Source organism: Cynocephalus volans, chromosome 9 (genome assembly GCF_027409185.1).
Source record: "Cynocephalus volans isolate mCynVol1 chromosome 9, mCynVol1.pri, whole genome shotgun sequence".
In the NCBI taxonomy this organism is placed as follows: domain Eukaryota; kingdom Metazoa; phylum Chordata; class Mammalia; order Dermoptera; family Cynocephalidae; genus Cynocephalus; species Cynocephalus volans.
Window position 1 is genome coordinate 67,452,909 of NC_084468.1, and position 23,311 is coordinate 67,476,219.

General features: G+C 34.2%; 1 protein-coding gene across 1 annotated transcript in view; it reads left to right on the forward strand.

The window, feature by feature from the left end:
* BMP2K (BMP2 inducible kinase) overlaps positions 1-23,311 on the forward strand; it is a 126,643-nt gene that overhangs the window by 81,333 nt on the left and 21,999 nt on the right. Inside the window, exons 11-15 of the mRNA XM_063108517.1 lie at positions 1,077-1,279; positions 2,324-2,422; positions 3,092-3,276; positions 8,609-8,766; positions 18,192-18,302. Of these exons, the coding sequence (XP_062964587.1) occupies positions 1,077-1,279; positions 2,324-2,422; positions 3,092-3,276; positions 8,609-8,766; positions 18,192-18,302 (756 nt within the window). The remainder of the gene's footprint in view (positions 1-1,076; positions 1,280-2,323; positions 2,423-3,091; positions 3,277-8,608; positions 8,767-18,191; positions 18,303-23,311) is intronic.

Below are 23,311 nucleotides of genomic sequence, written 5' to 3' on the forward strand. Positions count from 1 at the left end.
CTGATTTCATATTTTCCCCCTTTTGGATTCATGTTCGAAATTCATATGTGTACTTAAAAAAATGTTCATTTTTAATTTTCAAATTTATTTGCATAAAATTACAGAAAGCATTTTTTCGTAATTCTTTTAATTACTATCATTTCTATAATATGTTGCCTCCCTTATTTCTAATGTTTATTTGTATGAGGGTACTTCAAAAAGTTTGTAGAAAAATAGAATTAAAAGATAATATGAATCTTTCCATGAATTTTTTGAAGTACCCTTGTATCATCACTGTTTTTTCTTGATGAGATTTGCCTAGGGCTTTATCTCTTTTATTGGTCTGTTCAGAAAACCAGTAACCAGGTTTTGGTTTTATTGATTAACTCTGTGCTGTTGTTTATTTCACTGTTTTGTTTATTTATGCCTTTTATTGTTATTAATTTATTTCTTCTATTTTGAGTTTATTTTCATTAGTTTTTTTCAGTCTTCATAGATTTTGTATACATTTAAGATGAAAAAACGTTTTCTTGAGTACTACCAGCTTTTTGTCCCACAGATTTTGATATGGTGTATTTGTATTGTAATTTCTTTAAAAATTAAATTCAGATATGATTTCCTCTTCAACCCATACATTATTTAAGGGGTTGTTCTTATTACGTTTTCAAGATGAGTGATTTTTTAGTAGTTATTTTGTTGTTAATTTTAAGTTTATTGCTGTGTAGCGAAGACTGTGTCCTGTATTTATTTAATCACTAAATCATGAGATACATTATGAAAACCTACTATGTGGTAGGCACTAGGATATATCAGTGGTCAGAATAAAGACCTTGACTTCCTTCATGAGATATATATTTTATGGAGGATGGGAAGGGAGTGAAAGAGGAGAATAGTAGTTACCTTTTGGAATGAATTAACTACCATTTTTGATTTTTTTAGTGACCCTAATACCTACTCAAGTTTTATACACATGTACCATCTGTCTTTAAGGATATAAATGCCTTAGTTAAATGATTCCTGAAATGAGTGTTTTGATGTCCAGCCATTTTATGAAAATTATCAGTATGTTAATATAAGTTTTTGGAAACCTACCTTAGGAGCACTGAGACCTGGAAATGACCCTGAAATTTTATTGGATCAGGGATCTCCTCAGCAGCCACCACAGCAGCATAGAGTACTTCAACAACTACAACAGGGAGATTGGAGATTACAGCAACTTCATTTACAGCATCGTCATCCTCACCAGCAGCAACAGCAGCATCAGCAGCATCAACTACTTCAGGATGCTTATATGCAGCAGGTAATTCTTTTGTTACCTTAGATATAGAAGTCATGTGAAATTCATGTGGCAGTTGATTATCAGGGAATTCTTTTTGTATCATGAGCACGTTTTACTCTAAATTCAAGTAAACGTTTCCCCTCATTTCCTTCTTATTAAAGAATATGTATTTAATTTGCATTTAGTGAAATACTTAAGAATATTCTGTTAAAATAAGTTGAATCATGGCCTTATGAAGCAAAGAATGTTCATGAATAAGCACTGTAGTTTGTGATGAATATTATCTCTTTGAGGTTGTATTTTGAGTTTACAGACTAATAATGTTATCATTGGAAAGGTGATATTAGGCTTTCAGAAGTGACATTGTCTTAGATTTTGGTTCTATTTTTTGTTTTTCATTTTTCTGCCTGGGTTGGCACACGGTTGAGAGGCAGCATTTAGAGTTGAAAGAGACAGAAAAAAATGAGCTGAAGTTCTTTCCATCCGTTGCCTCATCAGAACCTGCAAATTTATAGTTTTACTAAACTGTTTTAAAAGTAACTACTTTCACTATCATTCTTCAATCATTTTCTGAAATGTTTTTGAGCCAGTTATATGCATGATATTTCTCTTGGGTGCCACTCTCTGGTTTTGATTGATAGACACAGAGTGGAGGTAGTAAGTAAGTGATGCCATGGGATAGCCAGACGACATGATTGAAAGGGAGATAGAGGAGAGTGGAGGTTTACTGTATTGGGTCCTAGTCAGAAGTTGCTTCAAGGGTCTTCATCAACTAGGAAAAGGTGGTAAATGTGTTTAGGTTTAAATTTCTTCCATACATTCTTAGATTGTGGTGAAGATGGTTTTAGTTGAATTTCTGTTGTGTTTTGTTGATAATTTTGAAACCAATTTCAACAAGCATGTATTAGTTACAATCACTTAGCTGCTATAAGTATTTTATATTGGTGTCTGGACTACTGATATCCCAAATCATTGTTATGGTAGGAGCAAATACTTAAAAAAAGAACTCTGGCACAAAAAAGGCATGAATAATATTGATTAATTAGTTTGTTTTTCTCATTTTAGTATCAACGTGCAGTGCAGCAGCAACAGATATTTCAACAACAGTTTTTAATGCATTCAGTATATCAGTCACAACCTTCTGCATCGCAGTATCCTACAATGGTAAGTGTTATATAATTTCTAGAAATTACTCTTTGAGTATACATTATAGTGTTGAAATTCAGCGGATGAATGATATTATTCAGAATTTAATAATTCAAAGTCAGTTCAGATTAGTTAATTGACATGTGTTTTATCAAAGCCAGTCTTACATTCTCAAACAGATTTAAATTGTGCTGAACTATGGCACCTGAATATGGCACATTGTAATTGACTAATAACATTTCTCTTATCACTTAATCTAAGGGAAGTAGAAGATTTTAGCCATAATCTTTTGTCATCTATCTCTTTCATTCAGCAGATATCTATTTAGTATAAAAATGAAACCCAAAGGGAAAGTGCATTTGCTTCAGAGAATAGTTTGACCTTTTTTTTTTTTTTTTTACAGCAACCACCATACTAATGAATTTAAGCTACTCTTTTGTCTTTTTTCTTAAAATATTTAAAGGAGTATTTTTTAATATGGCCTAGTGATCCTAGCTTCACAGCTTCTTTAGTAGATTTATTTCATCCTGCTCCTTCAAATATAAATTGTTTTTTAGGTTTCTGTTTTTTAGGATTTCTGATTTAGGTCACCAATGTGAGAAGGGTGTTACATAGTAAATAGATGTGATGCTGACAGTGCTTTGATGACTTGAGTATTGTTTTGTATAATGTCATTTCTTATTTCAGATGCAGCAGTATCAGCAGGCTTTTTTGCAGCAACAGATGCTATCTCAACATCAGCAGTCTCAGCAACAGACATCACCTGAATATCTTACCTCTCCTCAGGAGTTCTCATCAGCCTTAGTTTCTTACACTTCGTCACTTCCAGCTCAAGTTGGAACCATAATGGACTCCTCTTACAGTGCCAATAGGCAAGTGTTTTTCCAGTGAATGCAAAGGAAATTGTTGTGAAAGTGGATGTAATTGTTGAATGGAGTCATTAAATGATTCTTGAATTAAAAATCCATGTTTCTGAAGAGCCACCTTTTTTCGCCTCCAGGTTTTCTATTCTGATACCTGTGCATCCTCATTCTTCCTTCCATTTCTATCAGTTAATTCTGCTAACTGTTCTTTACAGATGAAGCTTAGCAACCTCTAGCAACATTTAGGCCTAAGGAAGTTATTGGCTTGTATATAATGACCGTCTTTGTAATTTAAGTAGAAACAAAACCCTAACAAGCTACTTTAGTATTTTTTAAAAAATTAATCCTTGTCGACAAGTTAACATTTTCTGCTTACATGTTATTACTTTTGATTGACTATGTACCCATAAAGGTTGTATAATTTGTACAAACATTTTTAAATATATCATTTGGTTCATTTTTAAGCTGATATGATACAGTAAACTTATTGTTACCATAGCATAGATGGAAAATACTTGTAGTGTATTTTGGCTATTCGTATACAGTTATTTAATAGTTACTTTTCATGGATAATTTATAGGAAAGTATTACAGTAAATTTGATACAAATTTTCTCAAGCTTAGATATGATATGGTAAGTGCTTCGTGATCTTGTAATTAGAATGATTATGAATGCCTCCTAATGTTCTTAGACATGGAGAAGGAAGTAGCTGTTAGACTTTAGTTACTGGAACACTAAAGAAGTTCCTATACAAGACTGTGTCATGATTTCAAACATTAGCTGGGAGAAGGTGTGTATAACCTTTGGCTAGGAGTTGGACATGAGAAACAGCAACATCAATAGCATACTTGTATACTGTGCATCTCAAAGGTTAAACTATGCAGTTTGCTATAGAATACCTCCCAGCCAATGTGTGTATGTGGGAGAGAAAGAGGGAGATTGGAAGAGTAGGGAGAGAGGAAAAAAATGAACTAATTTATTTATTAATTGAAATGTATTGATTGTACATGTTTATGGGGTATAGAGTTATATTTCAGTACATGTACACAATGTGTAGTGATCAAATCAGAGTAGTTAGCAACTTCATCATTGCAAAAATTGGTTATTTCTTTGTGATGAGGACATTTAAACTCCTCTCTTCTAGCTATTTGAGAACATACAATAAATTGTTACTTATAGATGCCTAGCACTACTGTACCCACTAGAACTTATTTTTCCTATTTAGCTGTAATTTTGTGTCCATTAGCCAACCTCTCACTATCTCCTCTTCCCCTCCCCTTCTTAGTGAACTGATTTATTGAAGTGATTTCCTAAAGCAAAAATTGGGGTGATGATTTAGGACAAGTTTGTCTAAGTGGATAGCACAGCATTTGATCAAAGGCTAGTTTATAGGTCCAGATCAGTATTTGCCAAACTTCGTCATTTTCCTACTCTAGTTGCAATTTTTTGCTTTACCCACATAGCACTTTTTTCAATAAATTAATAATGTTATTGTAAATAAAATGAAAACATATGATATTATACATTTTAAATAAATTAGAGCCACTAAAATCTAACCTGTGAAATGTGAGTAGTAATCTAATGAATTTGTAAAAAAAAATGTACCTGAAAATAAGTCTCCCAGTGATAAGAATGAGATGATTTTCCTATTAAAACTATGATATTTTGCTCAATTTTGTTTGGTTTAAGATAAGGATGAGGCTGTCATTAATTAGATGATTGACTTTTTTTATTTTAGTTATTAACTAGCATCAGAAATATCAATTAAAGCTAGAGTATTTAGTTGCAAAGTACAGAAGATATTAAACTGTCTTCTCTGACACAGCATATAATCTTATATATACTTCATATTCTAAAAGACAGTCAACTTCTGGAAGCAAAGTGTGTCACTGATGAAAATTGAGTAATGAATTTGATATCCTGTGCAAGAGAATTCATGTTAGCGTTCCACAACATATTGTATTATTCCATCTCTGTTGCTTATAACAACATACATGGAACTGGGTGATTTATAAGAACATGAAATTTTTTGCTTACAGTTTCTGAAGCTGGGAAGACCAAATTCCAGGGAATACATTTGGTGAAGGCCATGGTGGTGACAACAGTGATAACAGGGTATCACATTGCAAAATGGCGGAGCAGAGAGAGTAACCTCCTCCTTCACTTTCTTTTTAAAGCCCTCAGAACCATGCCCATGACTACCATTTTTAATCCATTCATTATGGTGTGTTCCTGCAATCTAATCACCTCTTTGAGTTGAGGCCCCACCTTTCAATTGCCATAATATAATTTCACACCTTCTTAACACTGTCACAGTGGGGGTCAAGTTTTGGGGGGACATTCAACCCAAGGTATATATGTACTATCTAAACTTCTCATTAGTTATAAAGTTGGATCTCCAAAGATTTGAGGTACACACAGGCATGCAAGGTGCTGATGCCTGAATTAAATTACTGTTTAATGTCATCTCTAGTGATACTATTCAAGAAATCACAGGTTTGATATTTTAGATAAGCAATTTTTCCTAATTTTTCTGTAACTATTAATGTAAAAAAAAAATTGGTTTCTCACCAAAATCATTGGCATATTCCAGGTTGGGAAATATTGGGTTGGATGTCTGTGAAAGTGTATGACATATTTTTCTCCACTCCTGTGAAGTTATGTATTGAGGGATATGAGAGGATGGAGCGAGGAAGGGATAATGGTTTGATGGGTGAAACAGTTATAAAGTTGGCCACTAGAGGCTAGGAATGCAGAACTTCCCACAGGAATATTGCTCTAGCCACACTTGGTGTGTCAATGCTACTTGAAAATATTATTATTCCTATTTAATATCAGATTATATGTTGAGTATAACATCTTCTATAACAATTTAAAAAGATTTGTAAGCTAATGTTCTTATGACTTAAGTCAGTGGAAGATGAGAATTGGGGTTAAATATTTTTCTCTAAGTGTATAACAGATATTTGAGTAGAAGATAAACCAAGTAATTCCTTAGACAGAGGCAAAGAGTCACTAACTTGGTTAGAATGATTAACCAGTGATTATTTTCTTTTCTGTCCCACTAACCTTCTGCTAAAATTTCTACTCTTGCATTGTGTTAACTTTAGTGTGAATATTGGAGAATATGACTGTGTTGTATTCCAATAGTAATTAAATATTCCTATGCATACATTATCTTTCTTCTTATGATATAATTGCCCTGTTGTATTAGTTATCTGTTGCTGCATAATAAATTATCCCAAAACTTAGTGATTTGAAATTACAATAAGCATTTATCTTAGAACTTTCTGTGGATCAGGAATTTAGGAATGGCTTAGCTGAGTGGTTATATCTGATATGGCTGGGTCTGTAGTCCTCTGAAGACTTGGCTGATGCCAGAGGATCTGTTTACAAGATGGTTCACTGACATGGCTTTGGGCAGGAGGCCTCAGCCCCCTGCCACATGGATCTCTCCAAAAGGCTTCTTGAGTATTCTCTTTGGCAAGGCAAAGACTGTTTTGAACAAGAAATTATTGATTCTGATTTCTTCCAGAATGAGTGATCCAAGAGAGCGAGCAAGAAGGAGCCCGAAATGCCTTTTTATGACCTAGTCCCAGAAGTTACACACTGGCACTTCAGCCATGTTTTATTTGAATTAATTGAATTAATATGGGCTAGATCTAGCGGCTCATAGAATTGAACCGCTAGATCTAGCCCATATTAAAGGGAAGCAGAATTAGGTTTCACCCTTTGAGGTGAGGAGTGTCAAAGAACTTTGTAGACATGATTTAATACCTGTTTAATCTGTAGGTTAAGGTGACATCCTACTAAGTACAGTCTGCCAAGAAGAGTTTATTTTTTTATTTTATTTTTTTTGCAGCTGAACCCATGGCCTTGGAATTACAAGGCTGTGCTCTAACTAATTGAGCTAACTGGTCAGCCCTGCCAAGAAGAATTTATAAATTCGTCCCATGAGTGGGAGAAGAGTGACTTACATAGGGAATTAGAAAGTTCTGAAAGTGATCATTGACTGACTGGAGAGGGAATGCCCATCTCTCTTTGAGTTTTACCCACTCCAATCTGTGTTTTAAGGACTCTGAAATCCTTGAGGTAGTTTTGGAATTAGAGATGGGATTCTGTCACATGGAGGAAGGCTTAGACCGTGGCAAATGATGCATCCTCAGAATGGGTTCTAAATGGAAGTATATTTTTTATTAAGATACCTAAGTTCTATTTACTAAGCAAGTTTATCTACTTTTAGGTAAATTACTATGTTTATTTTCCTTTATTATACTCTAGCCTTCAATAAATGTTTAATTGTTCTTTGTAGTCTTGGCTCAGGTATAATGAAGGGGCTTGGATAAGGGATTAAATTGACATCTCTTCCCTTCTAAGACCTGTGTGGGGCAGTGGCAGTGAGCTCTCAAGGGGAAGTGAAATTAAGGGGATCAGTCAAGGCTTGCAAAATTGAGATATTTCTTTGAACATCGAGATTCTCCCTTGCTTACCAATGTCAGAGCACCTGTACCTGAATTACAAAAGGAATGTGACAGCTTTTTTACATTGCCTCATTCCTGTGCTGTATTTCCAAGCTGGTTTGAGGAAGAGGAACCCAGGAATCTTAGGTTAAGAAGTCTTTAGACTCTCATCTTCCCTTAAAAGCCAAGAGGCTGATTAAGATAACTTCCATAGAACCAGTAGTTTCAGGCTCCAGACTATAGATACTTTAAGCACCATAGATAATTTATTATATACAAAATAACCCTCATTTAGCTTTAGGTAATTCATAAAGCAAACTTAGCAGTTCATCTTTTGTTGGTGACTATATATATAGGGAATGGCTTTGTCAAAAGTAAAGTTACTATGGTGTCTCAACATAACCAGGACATAAGATCACTGTATTCATTAGTGATTTTGGAGTGATACTGTTTGATATGGTAACTGATTTTCACTAATTTAAGGCTTGTTCACTGTGATATAATAGCTAATATTTATTGAGTGCTTATTTTTATTATTTATTTATTTATTTACCAGATACTATTCTCTTTACATGTGTAGTAGGTACTGTTACTCCTTTTATTCAGATGAGGAAGCTGAGGCAGAGAGGTTAAAGAACTGGCCCAAGGGTACACAGATAGTATACCTTATGGATTAAGGAGCTGGTGTTCCTTATGGGAGCAATTCAAATTCCAGATGTTATCTCTCTCCATTCCCTGCTCTTATCTGCCATCTCCACCATAATAAAGTGATCTAGTTTTCTAAGCATTTGTAAAGTATGAACTAGAGCACTATAATTTTTTTTTAATGCTAATAGTTTTGTTTTTCTTTTCCCTTTTTCTTCTCTCAATCATTGCTATAGGTCAGTTGCTGATAAAGATGTAGTTGCAAATTTTACAAATCAGAAGAACATCAGTAACCCACCTGATATGTCAGGGTGGAATCCTTTTGGAGAGGATAATTTCTCCAAGTTGACAGAAGAGGAACTGCTGGACAGAGAGTTTGACCTTCTAAGATCAAGTAAGGGACACTTGAAGGCTTATTTTGCTTCACAGTAAAATAACAGCTTATAATTATTCAGCAAGGCCAAAGACTGTTTTGAGGTGGTGTATAGAAAGTTCTTTTTGTGCATTCGAGGGCAAAATCCAGGCCATTTTCTTTTACATATGTTATCAAACTTTATTGTGTGCATTAGAAATCAATTGCTTGATAATAGTAGCTGTTAAATCCAAGATTGCTGATAGTATGCTGATATCTTAACACTTAAATTCTGAATTTTAAATTCAGAATATCTCTAAAACATGGAAAATTAATGTTCAAATAAAAAAGGAGACTTTAGTATCTTGCTTTACTAATCATTTTGCAGCTGTTTTCTTGCACACTCAGTAGAAAATATTGTGAGTCTGAGATGCCCTTTGAAAATGCCTGAAAGAAAACATGGGCTACTACATTATGTTAATGTTTTGTAATGCCCTTTTAATAAGTGGTGACATAAAAGGGCTGCTTTGTTGTCCTGATATGGCAAAAGTTAAATAAATCCTTTTCTACTTTAAATCAGATATCTCAGTGTTTGGAATCATTGCCTTTTCTTAAACAACCTAATAAATATGTCAAGCCTCACCATATACGTTTAAGAAATGTTCTTATTTGGAAGAGAGATATCGGGTGTTTTGAGGAGGTTGCAAAATGGTAGCAAAAAGCTTACTTCTGGAATATGTAGATAATTTTCAGGTTTCTGGGTGTTGTGTGTATGTGTGCTTGGGTGTGCACACATGCATAAATGTGTTTTCCCCTTTTGCATGTAAAAAGAAGGTCTAAATAGTTTCTAGTTCCTAGTTTCTGTTTTATTTAGGTAACTGGTGTTATGAGAACATTTAATGGATGAAATGCATTGTTCCAAATTGGTATATATTTTATGAAAACTTTATAAATGCTCTGAATTCATGTAAGAATAGTTGTTTGGGATTTAAGTTTGTATTTTACATATTATATGATTATGAAAATTAAGTCGATGATTAAGTGCAGATATAAAAATGAGTTCTGAGCCCCTTAAAGGTTTGCTAACTTTGGTAAAAATAATCTTACATTTTATTAAAAAAAATTTTTTTTAAACCACAACTTTTTTGTTTGGTATTTTTTCCATAATTTATGTTGAGTAGCCCTAAAAGTAAGGTTTTGAAAAAGGAAATAGAGTATCTTTTTCTTTTGGACGGTTGGCAAGGGGAGAAACAGGTGGTAACCAAATTATTATAATTTATAAGATTATTTTTAAAGCAAAATGCATTAATTTTAATGTATTCTGACCAGGGTCTTCTAAATCAGTATTTTCTACTCCTTGGGTAAAACATTCATTAAAAAAAAAAAAAAATCAGTGTATAGAATGGATAAAGTATTCACATTATTTTGTATCTTATAAAAATGTATTTTTCTCAGTTCTCTAGAATTTGTAATGATACCCATGCTTTACTTGGCATGGGCAAGAATGGTATATGAATATACCTGTGTGTATATATCTTCATAAAAATTGTGTTTAGCTCTAAAATTCTTAACCAGATACTTACTTTTAATCTTCAAGGTCAAGTAAATGTGTAATTTGTACACGTATTTGTATACACAATGTGTATGCCAAAGTCAGACTTTATTGCAATATCAATTATCGAAAGATACTAAGTTCCAGATGAAAGTACAAAGGGAACTTTACTTGAAGTGAAGGTCAGACTTGGAGCAACCTTAGCCATCTGGAAAACCACCTAGATGGTCCCTGAGCTACTGAAATCAGTGTCACAAGGCTGATGCCCTTAATTTGGCGTATGGTACCAGAAAACATGAATTCTGATTTCTAACAATGTTATTTAACTAGGTTGTAACCTCAGTAAAGTTACTCAACTGCTGTCAGTCTCATTTACTCATTTATAAGCTGGGGATAATGATGCATACCTCATGGGTTGTCAAGAGAATTAAAGGAAATAATGTCTGTAAGAGTCCGGGCACTCAATAAATAAATGCCGTTTTCTTTTTCCTCACCTGCTATATGTCTTTAGGCTCTGACTTAAGAGGTTTTTGGCCTTCAGCCAGCATTTAAAAATTATATCAAAATTGCTGTGTTTCTCAGTGCTAATTTCAAAATCAAATTAGAAGAGGCTTTGTGGGCAAACACGTCAAGAGCAGAAGTGACAAATGATAGCAAGGTAGGAGATGGAAAAGTGTCTGCTTTTCCCTTAATAATTGATAGTCATAGAAATAGGGTTCAAAAAAGGTGAAATGTTTTTAATAAAGTCTATAATACTATAAAGTAACATATAGAATGTAGTTCCTCCCCAGGTTTTACTTAATTGTAACATTTAGTCATCTTTAACACCTATTATATTCACAATCAATAAAGTATCTAATATTTGATTGGGTTTAAAGTACACTGATGTGCAAAAAACCTCTTCCAGAACCTTAAGAGTTTCAGTAGAAGACTAACTGTGCAATGAAAACTGATGGTTGGTCATTACTGGTTGGTTCTTCTATCCCTGACAACTTTTTTTTTTTTTCCGTGACCAGCACTCAGCCATTGTGAGTGCACCGGCCATTCCTATATAGGATCCGAACCCGCGGGCGGGAGCGTCGCAGCGCTCCCAGCGCCGCACTCTCCTGAGTGCGCCATGGGCTCGGCCCTATCCCTGACAACTTTTTACAAAATGAATGAATAAATTATTAATGCAATTTGAAATGCCAAGTAGGATATTTGTGTCTTTTTTCTCGGCACAGATATTTATTAATTTTCCAAAGTCCTTTCTAAAATAATTTATAAAGTGTTGAGTTTATGAAATGCTTTCCAATGAGAAACTGAAAACCTTTAAGTGGTCCTTAAAAATATAGGCATTGCCCATGTAGTGATTGTTCAGAATAATATATCACCATTTGAGGTTTTATTTTTAAAATGATACATAGTTTTTTGTTTAAAAAGGAGAAAGGATATGCTGTCTAGGAAATATTTTACTTGTATGTATTGTCCAGAAGGTAATTTTAAAATCATAATAGTATTTAGAGATATTAAAATTCTAAAATATTACTAATTAGTTGGAACTCTTTTTTTGTGATCTTAAAACAGTTGATCCTATATACCAGGCAAAGGGATTTAACATAAAATAAACTAGATTCTTCTTGCTTTTGCTTTCAGTGTAAATGAATATTATTTATGGTTCATAACTTTTTTACGTGTTCTTGTTTAAGACCAAAACATTAAATCAACATTAAGCATTAGTAATAAGGCTTGTCCCAATGATATTTTTTAAAAATTTAAGCTTGTATTTTTTATTGTCTTTTGTGCCAAAACATCCAGATTAGTATGTAAACTTTAGAAATCTATCATAATATTTAATACTTTAAATAGTTATTAGAATACAGGTATTTGCTTTGGGGAAAGTTTTAACTTGCATTGTTCAAATAGTTGTGTAAGTTACATGTTTAATTAAAAATAATACTTAAACACTTTTTTTTTGGTGGTGGATTTATTGTTTGTTTCTGTTTAACATTGCATCAAAATAACTAGAAGGAAGAAAAGAACATACTAAAGACTGTGGTTGCTTTGCAAATTCTACTGAATATGATGTTTTATCTATGAAACCATAGAATAACATAGATATAAACATCTGAATCTACAATTAGGTTATTGTAAATATTAACTCTCATCTTTTTTTTAGCTAATTCAGGCCTGTTACTGTTCCTTCAGTACAGGATAACAGAACTTTTCAAGTATATTGGAACAGTTTCAGGAATATCAGATGAAGACTGTACTTTTAAACCTTATTCATTAGACTTTTTGGCCTTTTGGGCCATTATCCATATAAGCAGCAGAATTAACTTTTAGAGTATTTTAATTTTGTGATGATATTATGGAATATACATTGATTCTACGATTTTTAAATCCTGTATTTTTGCCATCTGTGTCAATTAAAATTCTTGAAAAGATATCGTCTTTATTCACCAACACAATTCTTTTGGGAAGGCAGGATGAGGTAAGTTTCTTACATTGGAAAAATCAAGCTCAAGCTTTGTTCTAATCTATAGAAAACCAGTCATTTGGAAATGGCACTTAAATACATTTTAGGGGTTACTATGTATTTAAAAAGTGGCTCTACATAACCATTTCATTAACTTTTATTTATAAGTAATTGAAATTTTAAAAAAATGTGCATTTATTTTGTATTTCGTGTCCTGGGACCAGGATTATCTTGTGAACTTTAGAAATATAAATAACGTTTTAAAAATATGCCATCAGAAAATTGATTCTATATCCTGTGGAGCAATGAGAACATGATTCATTTTATTATGAATTTATTCTGATTCCTGTTTTCAATTAATTGGATAAATGAACTTTGCATAGGACAGTGTCTCCCATATTTCTACTTATGGGGACCCTTATATAGAAATTAGTTCACTGCTACATGATAATGTTTGTACTATTGTCATAACTGCAGATGCTGTTTATACATTTTACTGTGAATTTACCATAGATTGATGGAGATAATGCACCAGTACATGGTAACATTGCAGTTTTATAAACAGAGAACCATTGGTACAGTAGTGGTTTATAAACTTGAGAGTATATTAAAATGCTAATTCCCAACTTCCTACTCAGATAATCTGATTCATTAGGTCTGTGGTGGGGCTGAAGTAACTACATTTTATATAGGAATCCTGGCAATTAGGATGCATATGGTTTAAGAAGGAAGTCTGATCCTAATTCAGAACTGAATACCTACACATACTGTTTGTCTTTATTTTCAAGAATGAGGGCTCCTGGATAACCACAGTGATAAGCTGTGGTTATCACTCTGAGTCAGTCTCTCCCATTTGTTTTTCTCCACTTCTTTCCTTTGTCCTCACTTTTTTGTACACTGGAGTCTGGTATATTGAGAAGGGTGGGGGGACTGTAGGAGGACTGATACAAGGCATTATCCCTGGTTTTACAGTTACTTTGTAAATGCATTCAGGGCCTGATAAAATAGGTAACCACAGGTAAGCTCTATGACTTAGAATCTTAGGCCTCTCCTTAAAGTTTGATTGTGGTTCCCACCACAATAAGCTAGGAACCCTTGGTTATGTAAATTATTCTCCAACCTTACTATTTCAGAAAGATGCTAGTCTGTGACATTTGCTTCTCTTTTAGTAGGTATTTTGATAATGAAATAAAAAAAAAATTCATGGTGCAATGAGCACTTATTACTGATTTCCTGAAGTTTACAGTTAATATCTTGAAAACTAACACCTAAAATAAAATTTCATTGTTATCCATTGCAGTATTGGATTTAAAGAGTAGCCCTTAAGTTTAGAGGGGTTTGTTTGTTCATAAATTAATTGTCATGTGTTCAGTAACTCAATATCAGTGCCTCAAAAAAATATTTGAGTTTCAACAAAATTTTAAGTAAAATTTTAAATAGCCCAAAGTTTCACATGGATATTGCAGAGTTTGTCTTAGCTATAAAAGCTGGTAATTGTATCCATTGTCTTAAAGGTTTTTTAAAAATTAATTATCCATAAGAGTAATTGACTGCATTTAAGATATTATAGACTCTAGGGCCTTGCCTTCTCAAAAGTAAGCTCCTTGGACCTGCAGTATCAGTATCACCTGGAACCTTGTTGAAGTGCAGAATCCCAGGACCTAACTCAATCCATCCAGTCAGAATCTAAATTTTAATAAATCCCTAGGTTATTGGTATGCATGTTAAATTTGAAATGCAGTGCTTTAACTTGGGGCTTTTTGCTTCTGAAGTTACAAGTCATTTTTTGAGAATTCCAATTCTATTTAGATGCCCTTGCACACCCTGCAGTCCCTTAGAATTCAGTCAAAACCAGCATAATTTACCCATAGATTTCTTGAATAAACTTCATCCTAAACATGAATTGATTTCTTTGAATGGCAATGAACTAAAGGTCTCATCCTGGGAATGCCTAAAATATCTGGGAAGGAGGCAGAATGAGTCCCAAATATAATTTTGATTGATAAGAATCAGGATAGAGATCCTACAAAAATCAGGAAGTTCTCGACTGATCTAAGTGTCTACTATGTGGAGAGTTTAAGATTAGGGAAAACATAATCATTATTAGAGAATTAGTATACATCAACTCTTCCTTAAACACACCAGGCCTGTCCTGCTTTCGAGTCTTTGCTCCAGCTCTTCCTCTTCCTGGGTGTTCTTCCCCAGTTATCCACTCACTGGCCTTCTTTAAGTCTTTCCTTACCTGTTAATTATTAGAATCACCCTATTACTACAACCTGTATGCATTCCCTTAATTCCTTTTACCCTGAACTACATTTTCTTCTATAGCTTTATTAGTTTTTAACATACTACATACACTTCTTATTATGTTCATTGCTTATTATTTGTTTTTCCACACCAGCATATAAACTACGTGGGGACAGGGGTCTTTGTTCTGCTTGATGTTACATGCTGCAGTGGATTTAATTGTGCCCCCCCCAAAACTCCCTAAAGGTTGAATTATGTCCCCCAAGTTTTATGTATTAGAAACTTAGCCCCCATGTGACTATTGAGAAGGTGGGAAATCCTATTATGGTAATTGAAAGGTGGAGGCTTGAAGAGGTGATTGGGTCATAGGACCCTGCAGTAGTGAATGGATTAAAAGTGGTGGTCAGGGTGTGGTTCTGAGGGCTTTAAAAGAAGAGGGAAGAGAGTCTCTGTCTGCTTCCACCATCTTGCAATGTGAGATCCCTGAATCACTGTCACACCACCACATGGACTTTGGACTTCCCAGCCTCAGAAACTGTAAGCAATAAATTTTATCTTTTTTATAAATTACCCAGTCTCAGGTATTTTGTTATAGCAACATGAAATGGACTAATACAGAAAATTGGTACCAGAGAAGTGGGGTGTTGCTTATAACGAATACTTGAAAATGTGGAAGCAGCTTCAGAACTGGGTGTTAATAGGCAAAGGCTGGAGGAGTTTGGAGGACTCAGAAGGAGAAGGAAAAAAGACAAGGGAAAGTTTGGAATGTCTTAGAGACTGGTTACATGGTGGTGAGCAGAATGCTGATAGAAATATGGACTGTAAAGACCATTTTAAGGAGGTCTCAGATAGAAATCAAAAGGAGTTTATCAGAAACTGTGCAAGGATCACCCTTGCTGTGAACTGACAAGGAATTTGGCTGCATTGTGTCCATGCCGTATGACTTTGTGGAAGTTGGAACTTAGGAGTTGTGAACCAGAGTATCTGGTGGAAGAAATTTCTAAGCAGCAAAGTATTAAGGAAGCTGCATGGCTCCTTGCAACAGCCTACACTGAGTTATGGTGGCAAAGGCATGACATAAAGCCAGAATTTAAAAGAGAAACAGAGCATAAAGATTTGGAAAATTTGCAGCCTGGCCATGTGGTAGAGAAGTACAGAGCATGCAATGGTGCAGCCCAGCGACCATTAGCTAATAAGATTAATACAAAAGAAAGGGATTATCCAGAGAAAGGGGGAAAGGCCCTGAGGGCATCGCCAAAGCCTCTGGGACCAACCCTTCCATTTCAGGCCCAAAGGCCTAGAGAGACAGAATGGTCTTGGGGAACAGGCCTGAGGCACCCTCAGAAAGCTCACTGGTCAGGGCCACCTCGGGGTGCTGCTCCCCACATCAGCACCCTTGTTGCTTTGGCTGCTCCAGCTGTGGCTAAATTGGCTCTAGGTGTGGCTAGATGTGCAGCTTTGGAAAATATAAGCTGGAAGCCTTGGCAGCATTCACGTGGTGTTAGGACTGTAGGCTCGCAGAATGCCAGAACTGTGAAGGCTTGGGACCCTCCACCCCGATTTCAGAGGATGTATGGAAAAGTCTGGGAGCCCAGGAAGAGATCTGTCACAGGGATGGAGTCACTGCATACAACTTTCACTAGAGCAATGCCAAGTGGAAACGTGGGTCGAAGTTGCAGCAGAGAAACCCCATCAGCGCCGTGTCTACTGGAGCTGTGAGAGTTGGACTGCCATGGAAACCCCAGACCTGTGGAGCTACCAGTGTGCAACGCCAACCTGTGAGAGCTGAAGCATCACCTGAGACTGGGAAAGCCATAGAAGCAGAGCTGTGCAAGGACTTGGGGACCCAACCCCCACATCAGCATGCAGAGGAGGTCGAACGTGGAGTCAAGGTACCTGATTCACCAGCTTTGAGATTTACTGCCTGCCCTGCTGGGTTTTGGACTTGGTTGGGACCTGTTACGCCTTTCTTTTGGCCTATTTTTCTCTTTTGGGATGGGAGTATGTATCCTATGTTTGTCCCACCATTGTATCTTCGAAGTAGATAACTTGTATTGATTTCACAGATGGAACTTTGAACTTTGGACTTTTGAGTTGAAACAAGTTAAGACTTTGGGGATGAAATGAATGTATTTGTATGTGAAAAGGATGAGTTTTGGCGGCCCAGGGGTGGAATGTAGTGGATTGAATTGTGTCCCCCCAAAACTCACCGACGTTTGAATTGTGTCCCCCAAGTTTCATGTATTAGAAACTTAGCCCCCACTGTAATTGTTAAGAGGGTGGGAAATCCTATTATGGTAATTGAATGGTGGAGGCTTGAAGAGGTGATTGGCTCGTAGGACCCTGCAGTAGTGAATGGATTAAAAATGGTGGTCAGGGTTTGGTTCTGAGGGCTTTAAAAGAAGAGAGAAGAGAGCCTCTCTCTCTCTCTCTCTCTCTCTCTCTCTCTCTGCCCTCTCTGCTTCCCGTCTTGCAATGTGAGGTCCCTGAATCATTGTCACCACCACATGGACTTTGAACTTCCCAACCTCAGAAACTGTAAGCAATAAATTTCATTTCTTTATAAATTACTCAGTCTCAGGTATTCTGTTATAGTGACACAAAACAGACTAATATGCATGCCATTTGCCAGGACAGTGCCTGGCATATACTAGATGCTCAGATATTTGTTGGATGAATGAATAAACTCTGTCCTTATATTTGTGTGTGTTTATGGTTTGATAACAATAAAAATAATATGAGAAATGGACAAAAAAGTAACATATAATGAATGACTTTATTGCTATTGAGTAATAGGGTTTCTATTTTATGGGCGAATGACTGTTTGTAATATTTTTTCTATATGTAGTTTTGGAGAAAGTCTGCTGAATATGTCTCTGGTAAGTGGGGTTTAAGTTCAGGTGCAATATGTTATGAGTTGAACACAGCTAGTATTTAAATGAACCAGACTAAGTTATTTGTTAAGTTAATTGTTATTTAGTGAAAGCTAGCACTGATTATATTGTTAAACTTGCCTTTGTAGCTACAAATATGTATTAAACTCAGGACTACCCCCAATACTTATAACATTAAAAAAATGAATATAACATTTTTCAAAAATGCTGTTTGCTTTAATTTTCACTTTTATTTATACTGTATACCACTTTTTTGATTTAAAGAACATTTTTATTTTGTTTTTTTTTATTTTTTTGTTTCATCTTATTTTTGCAGACAGGTTCGAGGAGAGAGCATCCTCAGATAAGAATGTAGACCCACTCTCTGCTCCACATAACCATCCTCCAGAAGATCCTTTTGGTTCTGTTCCTTTCATTTCTCATTCAGGCAAGTTACATATGTAACATCGCTATCATTAAAAAATGCACACCAACATCACAACAAAACCTTATTAATATAAAGCGAAAGTAAAAAGAATCAGGTGTTAGTTACAGAAAATAGAATAGAAAATTGTTTTAACTTTCAGTCATCCTAGTCTTTCTAATGTTGTTCTTTCTATTGGATTATTCAGTAGTACTTTTGCCAACATAGAAAAATACTGATTTACGTAATAGAAACATAACTGTTTCTTTTCACCTTTATTATTGGTTACTATTGGGAAAAAAGCCATGCATGAAAGTATCTCTCCTTTTTATATACTTAAAATACATTTAAATATATTTTTATACTTGACTTTTGCTTAAAAATCTGATATTTCCTAGTTTATACATGCCTTCTGTAGTTGCATTTAAAAATATTAATGATTTTGTATTTGTCATAATGATTTTGTTTTAGCTACTTTTTTTCTCATATCCCTGCTTTTGATTTCAATCCAGAATTTAAATATTGATATTATCCACTATTTTAAAATACTTTCAGTAATAATTTCAAAGTAATTACCCAGTCAATACTTGGAAGATACTAGCAGGGAATAAGATTCCATTTTGGCATAAATGAATTTTTGGATGTGTATGTTATAGAGGAAAAAATGACTTTTAAGCTTGGTAAAGGGAAATATATTGGAAGAAATCATGCCTTGTTGGAAGGTAAAGATTTATTAATTTAACATATTCACGGTAATGTCAGCCATGTACTTTGGTTCTGCTCCTTTTAGTTCTCACTCAGGCAGGTTACATGGGTAACATCATCACTATCATTTAAAAAAACACATGCAAGAATAACAACAAAAGAAAAACTTATGAATGTCAAGCCAAAATAAGAATAGGGTGTTCAGGATTTCTGATGAATACATTGAGGTGCAACGTTACAGCTTTTCAGCATTCAGATTTGGTTATCTGGGACATAACACAGTAATCAAGAAAATACATTCCATATTTTACTCTTTGTTATTTATTGAAAACAATCCATATTCTTGCCATTTTCTTGCTACTCTTTCAACTGTGTTTTTCATGAATGACATGACATCATTAACTGGGGAAGATAGCTTACTGTGTTTGTTTAATCTGTAGAAATGTGCTCCCTCACACCCCCAATACCCTAGGTCACAGAAGTGTCATGTTTTTTTAATTATAGTATTTCAAAATAGTGTCCATAAGCTCTCAAAAACATAGTACTAAATGACTTGTTGAGATATTGATCGATGTGTGGCAAAAAGTAGTTTTCAGTACTAGTTCTTTGACATACTCTAGAAGGAGTTGCATTATCCTTTTCAGGTTTGCACGTACCTATGCAACTACTTTTCTATTCTTTAATAGCTTCTGAAAGAACCCAGGGGAAATGAATATTAGAGTCAGGAAATGGAGTAAGCCTCAATGATCGATCTTTTCTCTGGACACCCTTATTTAGAGGTTGCCCCAGGGATTTTGTAGCTAGCAATATGCTTACAGCTTGATTGTTGCAATTATTTTGTTTAACTTTTTACTGTGGATATTCAGCTCTATTAGATTTTAAGCTTATTGAGGGTTGGAAACATGAAATTGTCTGTCTTTGAATCCTGCCTAGTAGCCAACCCAATCACTGCCTAATATTATTTATTGAATGTATGTAAAAATTATGACTACCCATATATATCCTTATTCTTAGGACAGTGACCTTAAAACATGCCCTTTGATATAAATGCTACCGCTCCAAAAATCTTTTTAGACAATGTGAACATGAGCACTGGAATGGTTTGGTTATGAAAAATTTAAGTACTTAGACTGGAATAAAGGAGGGAATGGGAGAAATGTGTCTACAGATAGAGAAGAAGAAGCATTCACTTTGTTAGCATTGTTAATTTGATATTTAGGAAATCTGAAATATTAAAGAATGTAAAAATAATGTATTGCCACTGACCTATTCATTATAAAGCTTAGAAATACCTTGTCTAGCTGGCCAGTTAGCTTGGTTTGTTAGAGCATGGTGCGGATAACACCAAGGTCAAGGGTTTAGATCCCCATACCAGACAGCTGCCAAAACAAACAAACAACAACAACAAAAAACTGTCATATATCATTTTAGGTAAAAATAAAGTATTTGGGGCATTCATTTTCCTCCAATAGAAAAATAATGGAATCTATTGAAAGAAAAATTAACCTCTCCATAATCTTTAGAAAAAAGTTGGGAAAGGAAAAAGCAATTTTATCCAATGAAAATATAATCCACCTAACATTGAGAGACTGAAAAAGCATCTGGAGATTTCTAGGACGAGGACATAAGAAAGGCAAGAAACTACTCTTAAGTGTGTGTGTGTGTGTGTGTGTGTGTACAATACAGAATGATAACTGTATGTGATAAGTCATCTTACTTGAATTTGAGAGTTGACAGTTACTAAGCAGAATTTAATTTTAAGTAAACCATATAGAGAATGCTACTTGAGAATAAAAAGGATTTGTGTGGCAGAATGCTGTAATGGTTTAGCAAGTTTTAAGCCTAATGTTAATGTGCATTTAACAAGAAACACTGTCCTGACTGTAGTGTTTCTTACACTGTTTTTTTTTTTTTTAAGGAATTATGCTGTTCTTATTTTAAAAGAAAAAAATTTATGTTAAAACTTTTAATCTTTTTTTTTTTTTTTTGGCAGCTGGCCAGTATGGGGATCTGAACCCTTGACCTAGATGTTTATCAGAAACTTTTAAGCTTATCTTTGAAATTGTAATGGATTAGTTTTTACTTTATCTTTCTTCAGTTTATCATAATCTTACAAAATAATTTTGAATTAAAACTATTTTCATTAAAATATTATATACAGAGAGTTTAAAAAATCAGATTTAACAAGGTTTATAATGGAAAAAAATCAAATCACTTTGCTATCTACTCCCTCCTGGTCCCCTTCCCTGTTTAGAAACACCGGAGGTAATTTTTCACTTCTGGCATTTTACTGTGTCATGTTTATTCTGCTATTTCTTACCTTTCCCCCACAACTTTTAGAAATATCTGTGGACATCCTGTTGTGGTAGATGGGGATTTAGATTAATTACAAAGTTAGCCTCTCTCATACTGCATATATATACATGTGTCCTCTTTCCCCATCCTTCTGGCACAGTTTTGACACTGTTTTTGTTTGAATAAGTGTTCACTGTACATTTTTTGAATATATACATATCTGTCACCACTGAGATACAGTATATCATTATAACATTTTCTTTTTTCTATAAGGTTTTGTTTTTCCTGGAGTTAGTTACTGTGTTTATAATTACTATGATTTTTGTTTTAGTTTTTATGTACCCTATCATTGATTCATCTTCATTTAGAAGTGTAAATTTCCTCCTAATTTAAGGTGACTATTATTTTTATTTTTACTTGGTTACATCTCTCATGGAGTTCTGCAGTCTGCATTGGTTGCTTTCTGGGCCTGCCACACACCTGTAATCCTGCTATTTTTTTTTTTTTTACCCCTCTGTCTCCCTGGAAATTCCCGGATCTCCTGTCTTCTTCTTTCTTGTTTTGTTAGTAGAGTAACTCTTCTAGTAGTTTCTTGAGAAAGTATGCACGGGAGAAAAAGTTTTAAACTTTGCTGCCTAAAGATATCTTTTTTCCCTAAACTGACATTTGGTTGATAATTTGACTAAGTAAATAATTCTAGGTTAGATATAATTTTTCTTGTGATTTTTAGAGGCACTTCTTCATTGTATTCTAGCTTCTAATATTGCTTTTGAGATTTCTAATGCCATTCTGATTCCTGATCCTTTAAATGTAACCTGTGGTGGATTTTTTTTTTTTCCTTCTCTTTTAACATCTTTATTAACCTGTTCTGAATATTTAAGATACTGTATTATTTTTTATTCATTGTGCTGGGGGACTAGTGGCCCTTCTCAGTCTGGAAACTTGTTTTCTTGCTTTATTTCTTTTGGTAATTTTCTTTCTTCCTCTTTCTGGATTTTCTTTTTTTCTTTTTTTAACCCATTATTGTGATATTGTGCTTCCTGGATTGGTCTTCTAATTTAAATAGTTTTCCTCTGTTTTCTAGCTCATTGTCTTTTATGTTTGCATGTTAGAAAATCCATTAATTTTATATTACAAACATTATTTTTAATTGTAAATACCATCTTATTTCTTGGATGCAATGTATTTTCATTTTTCTGAGGATACTTTTGTTTTGCACATTTTTACATGTCTTTTCTTTTTTTCTTTGTCTTTCACTTTAAGAATTTCAGCAAATGACTGTTAATCCTTTTCTTCCTGGAGAAGGTAGTCTCAGTTTGACTTGAAGGATGTAAAGAAGTTTCCCTGTTAGATGCAGTGTTTCGTTGGCATGAGAAATCTTTTAACTTGGTACAGATCAATGTGTGCAAAATGTGATGGGGAAGTAGGGAAATATGAGACTAGGGGAATGCCAAACCAACCTTGAATTACTTGGATACCCACTACTTGACTGTGATGTGTTTAAAAAAATATTACTGGTTTCAGTTTTTAAAAGGATTTTTAATTCATGAAAGATATTGAACTCTGGTTTTCTATTTTTGTAATGTCTTTGTCAGGTTTTTGTTTCAGAGTTATATGTTCTCATAAAATGAGTTAGGGAATGTTACCTCTATTTTCTGCACAGTTAGTATATGATTTGTATTTTTTTCTTTAAATATTTAGTAGAATTCACCTGTGAAGCAAACTGGTCTTAGAGTTTTCCTTGTGGAAATGTTTTTTGTTACATATTTAATTTCCTTAATAGATATAGGGCTTCTCCCAGTGTAAATTTTGAAATGTGCGTTTTTCAAGAAATTTGTCCATTTTATCTAGGACACTGAGTTTTACTGAAAAAGCTTTTTTTATAATATTCTAGTATCATTCTTTTAAAATGTAGAGGATCTGTCCTGATATTCCTTCTTTTTTATTCCCAACAGTAATAATTTGCGTTTCTCCCTTTTGACTTGATGGAGACTTGTTAAGGGTAGATCAATAGTATTAATCTCTTTAGAGAA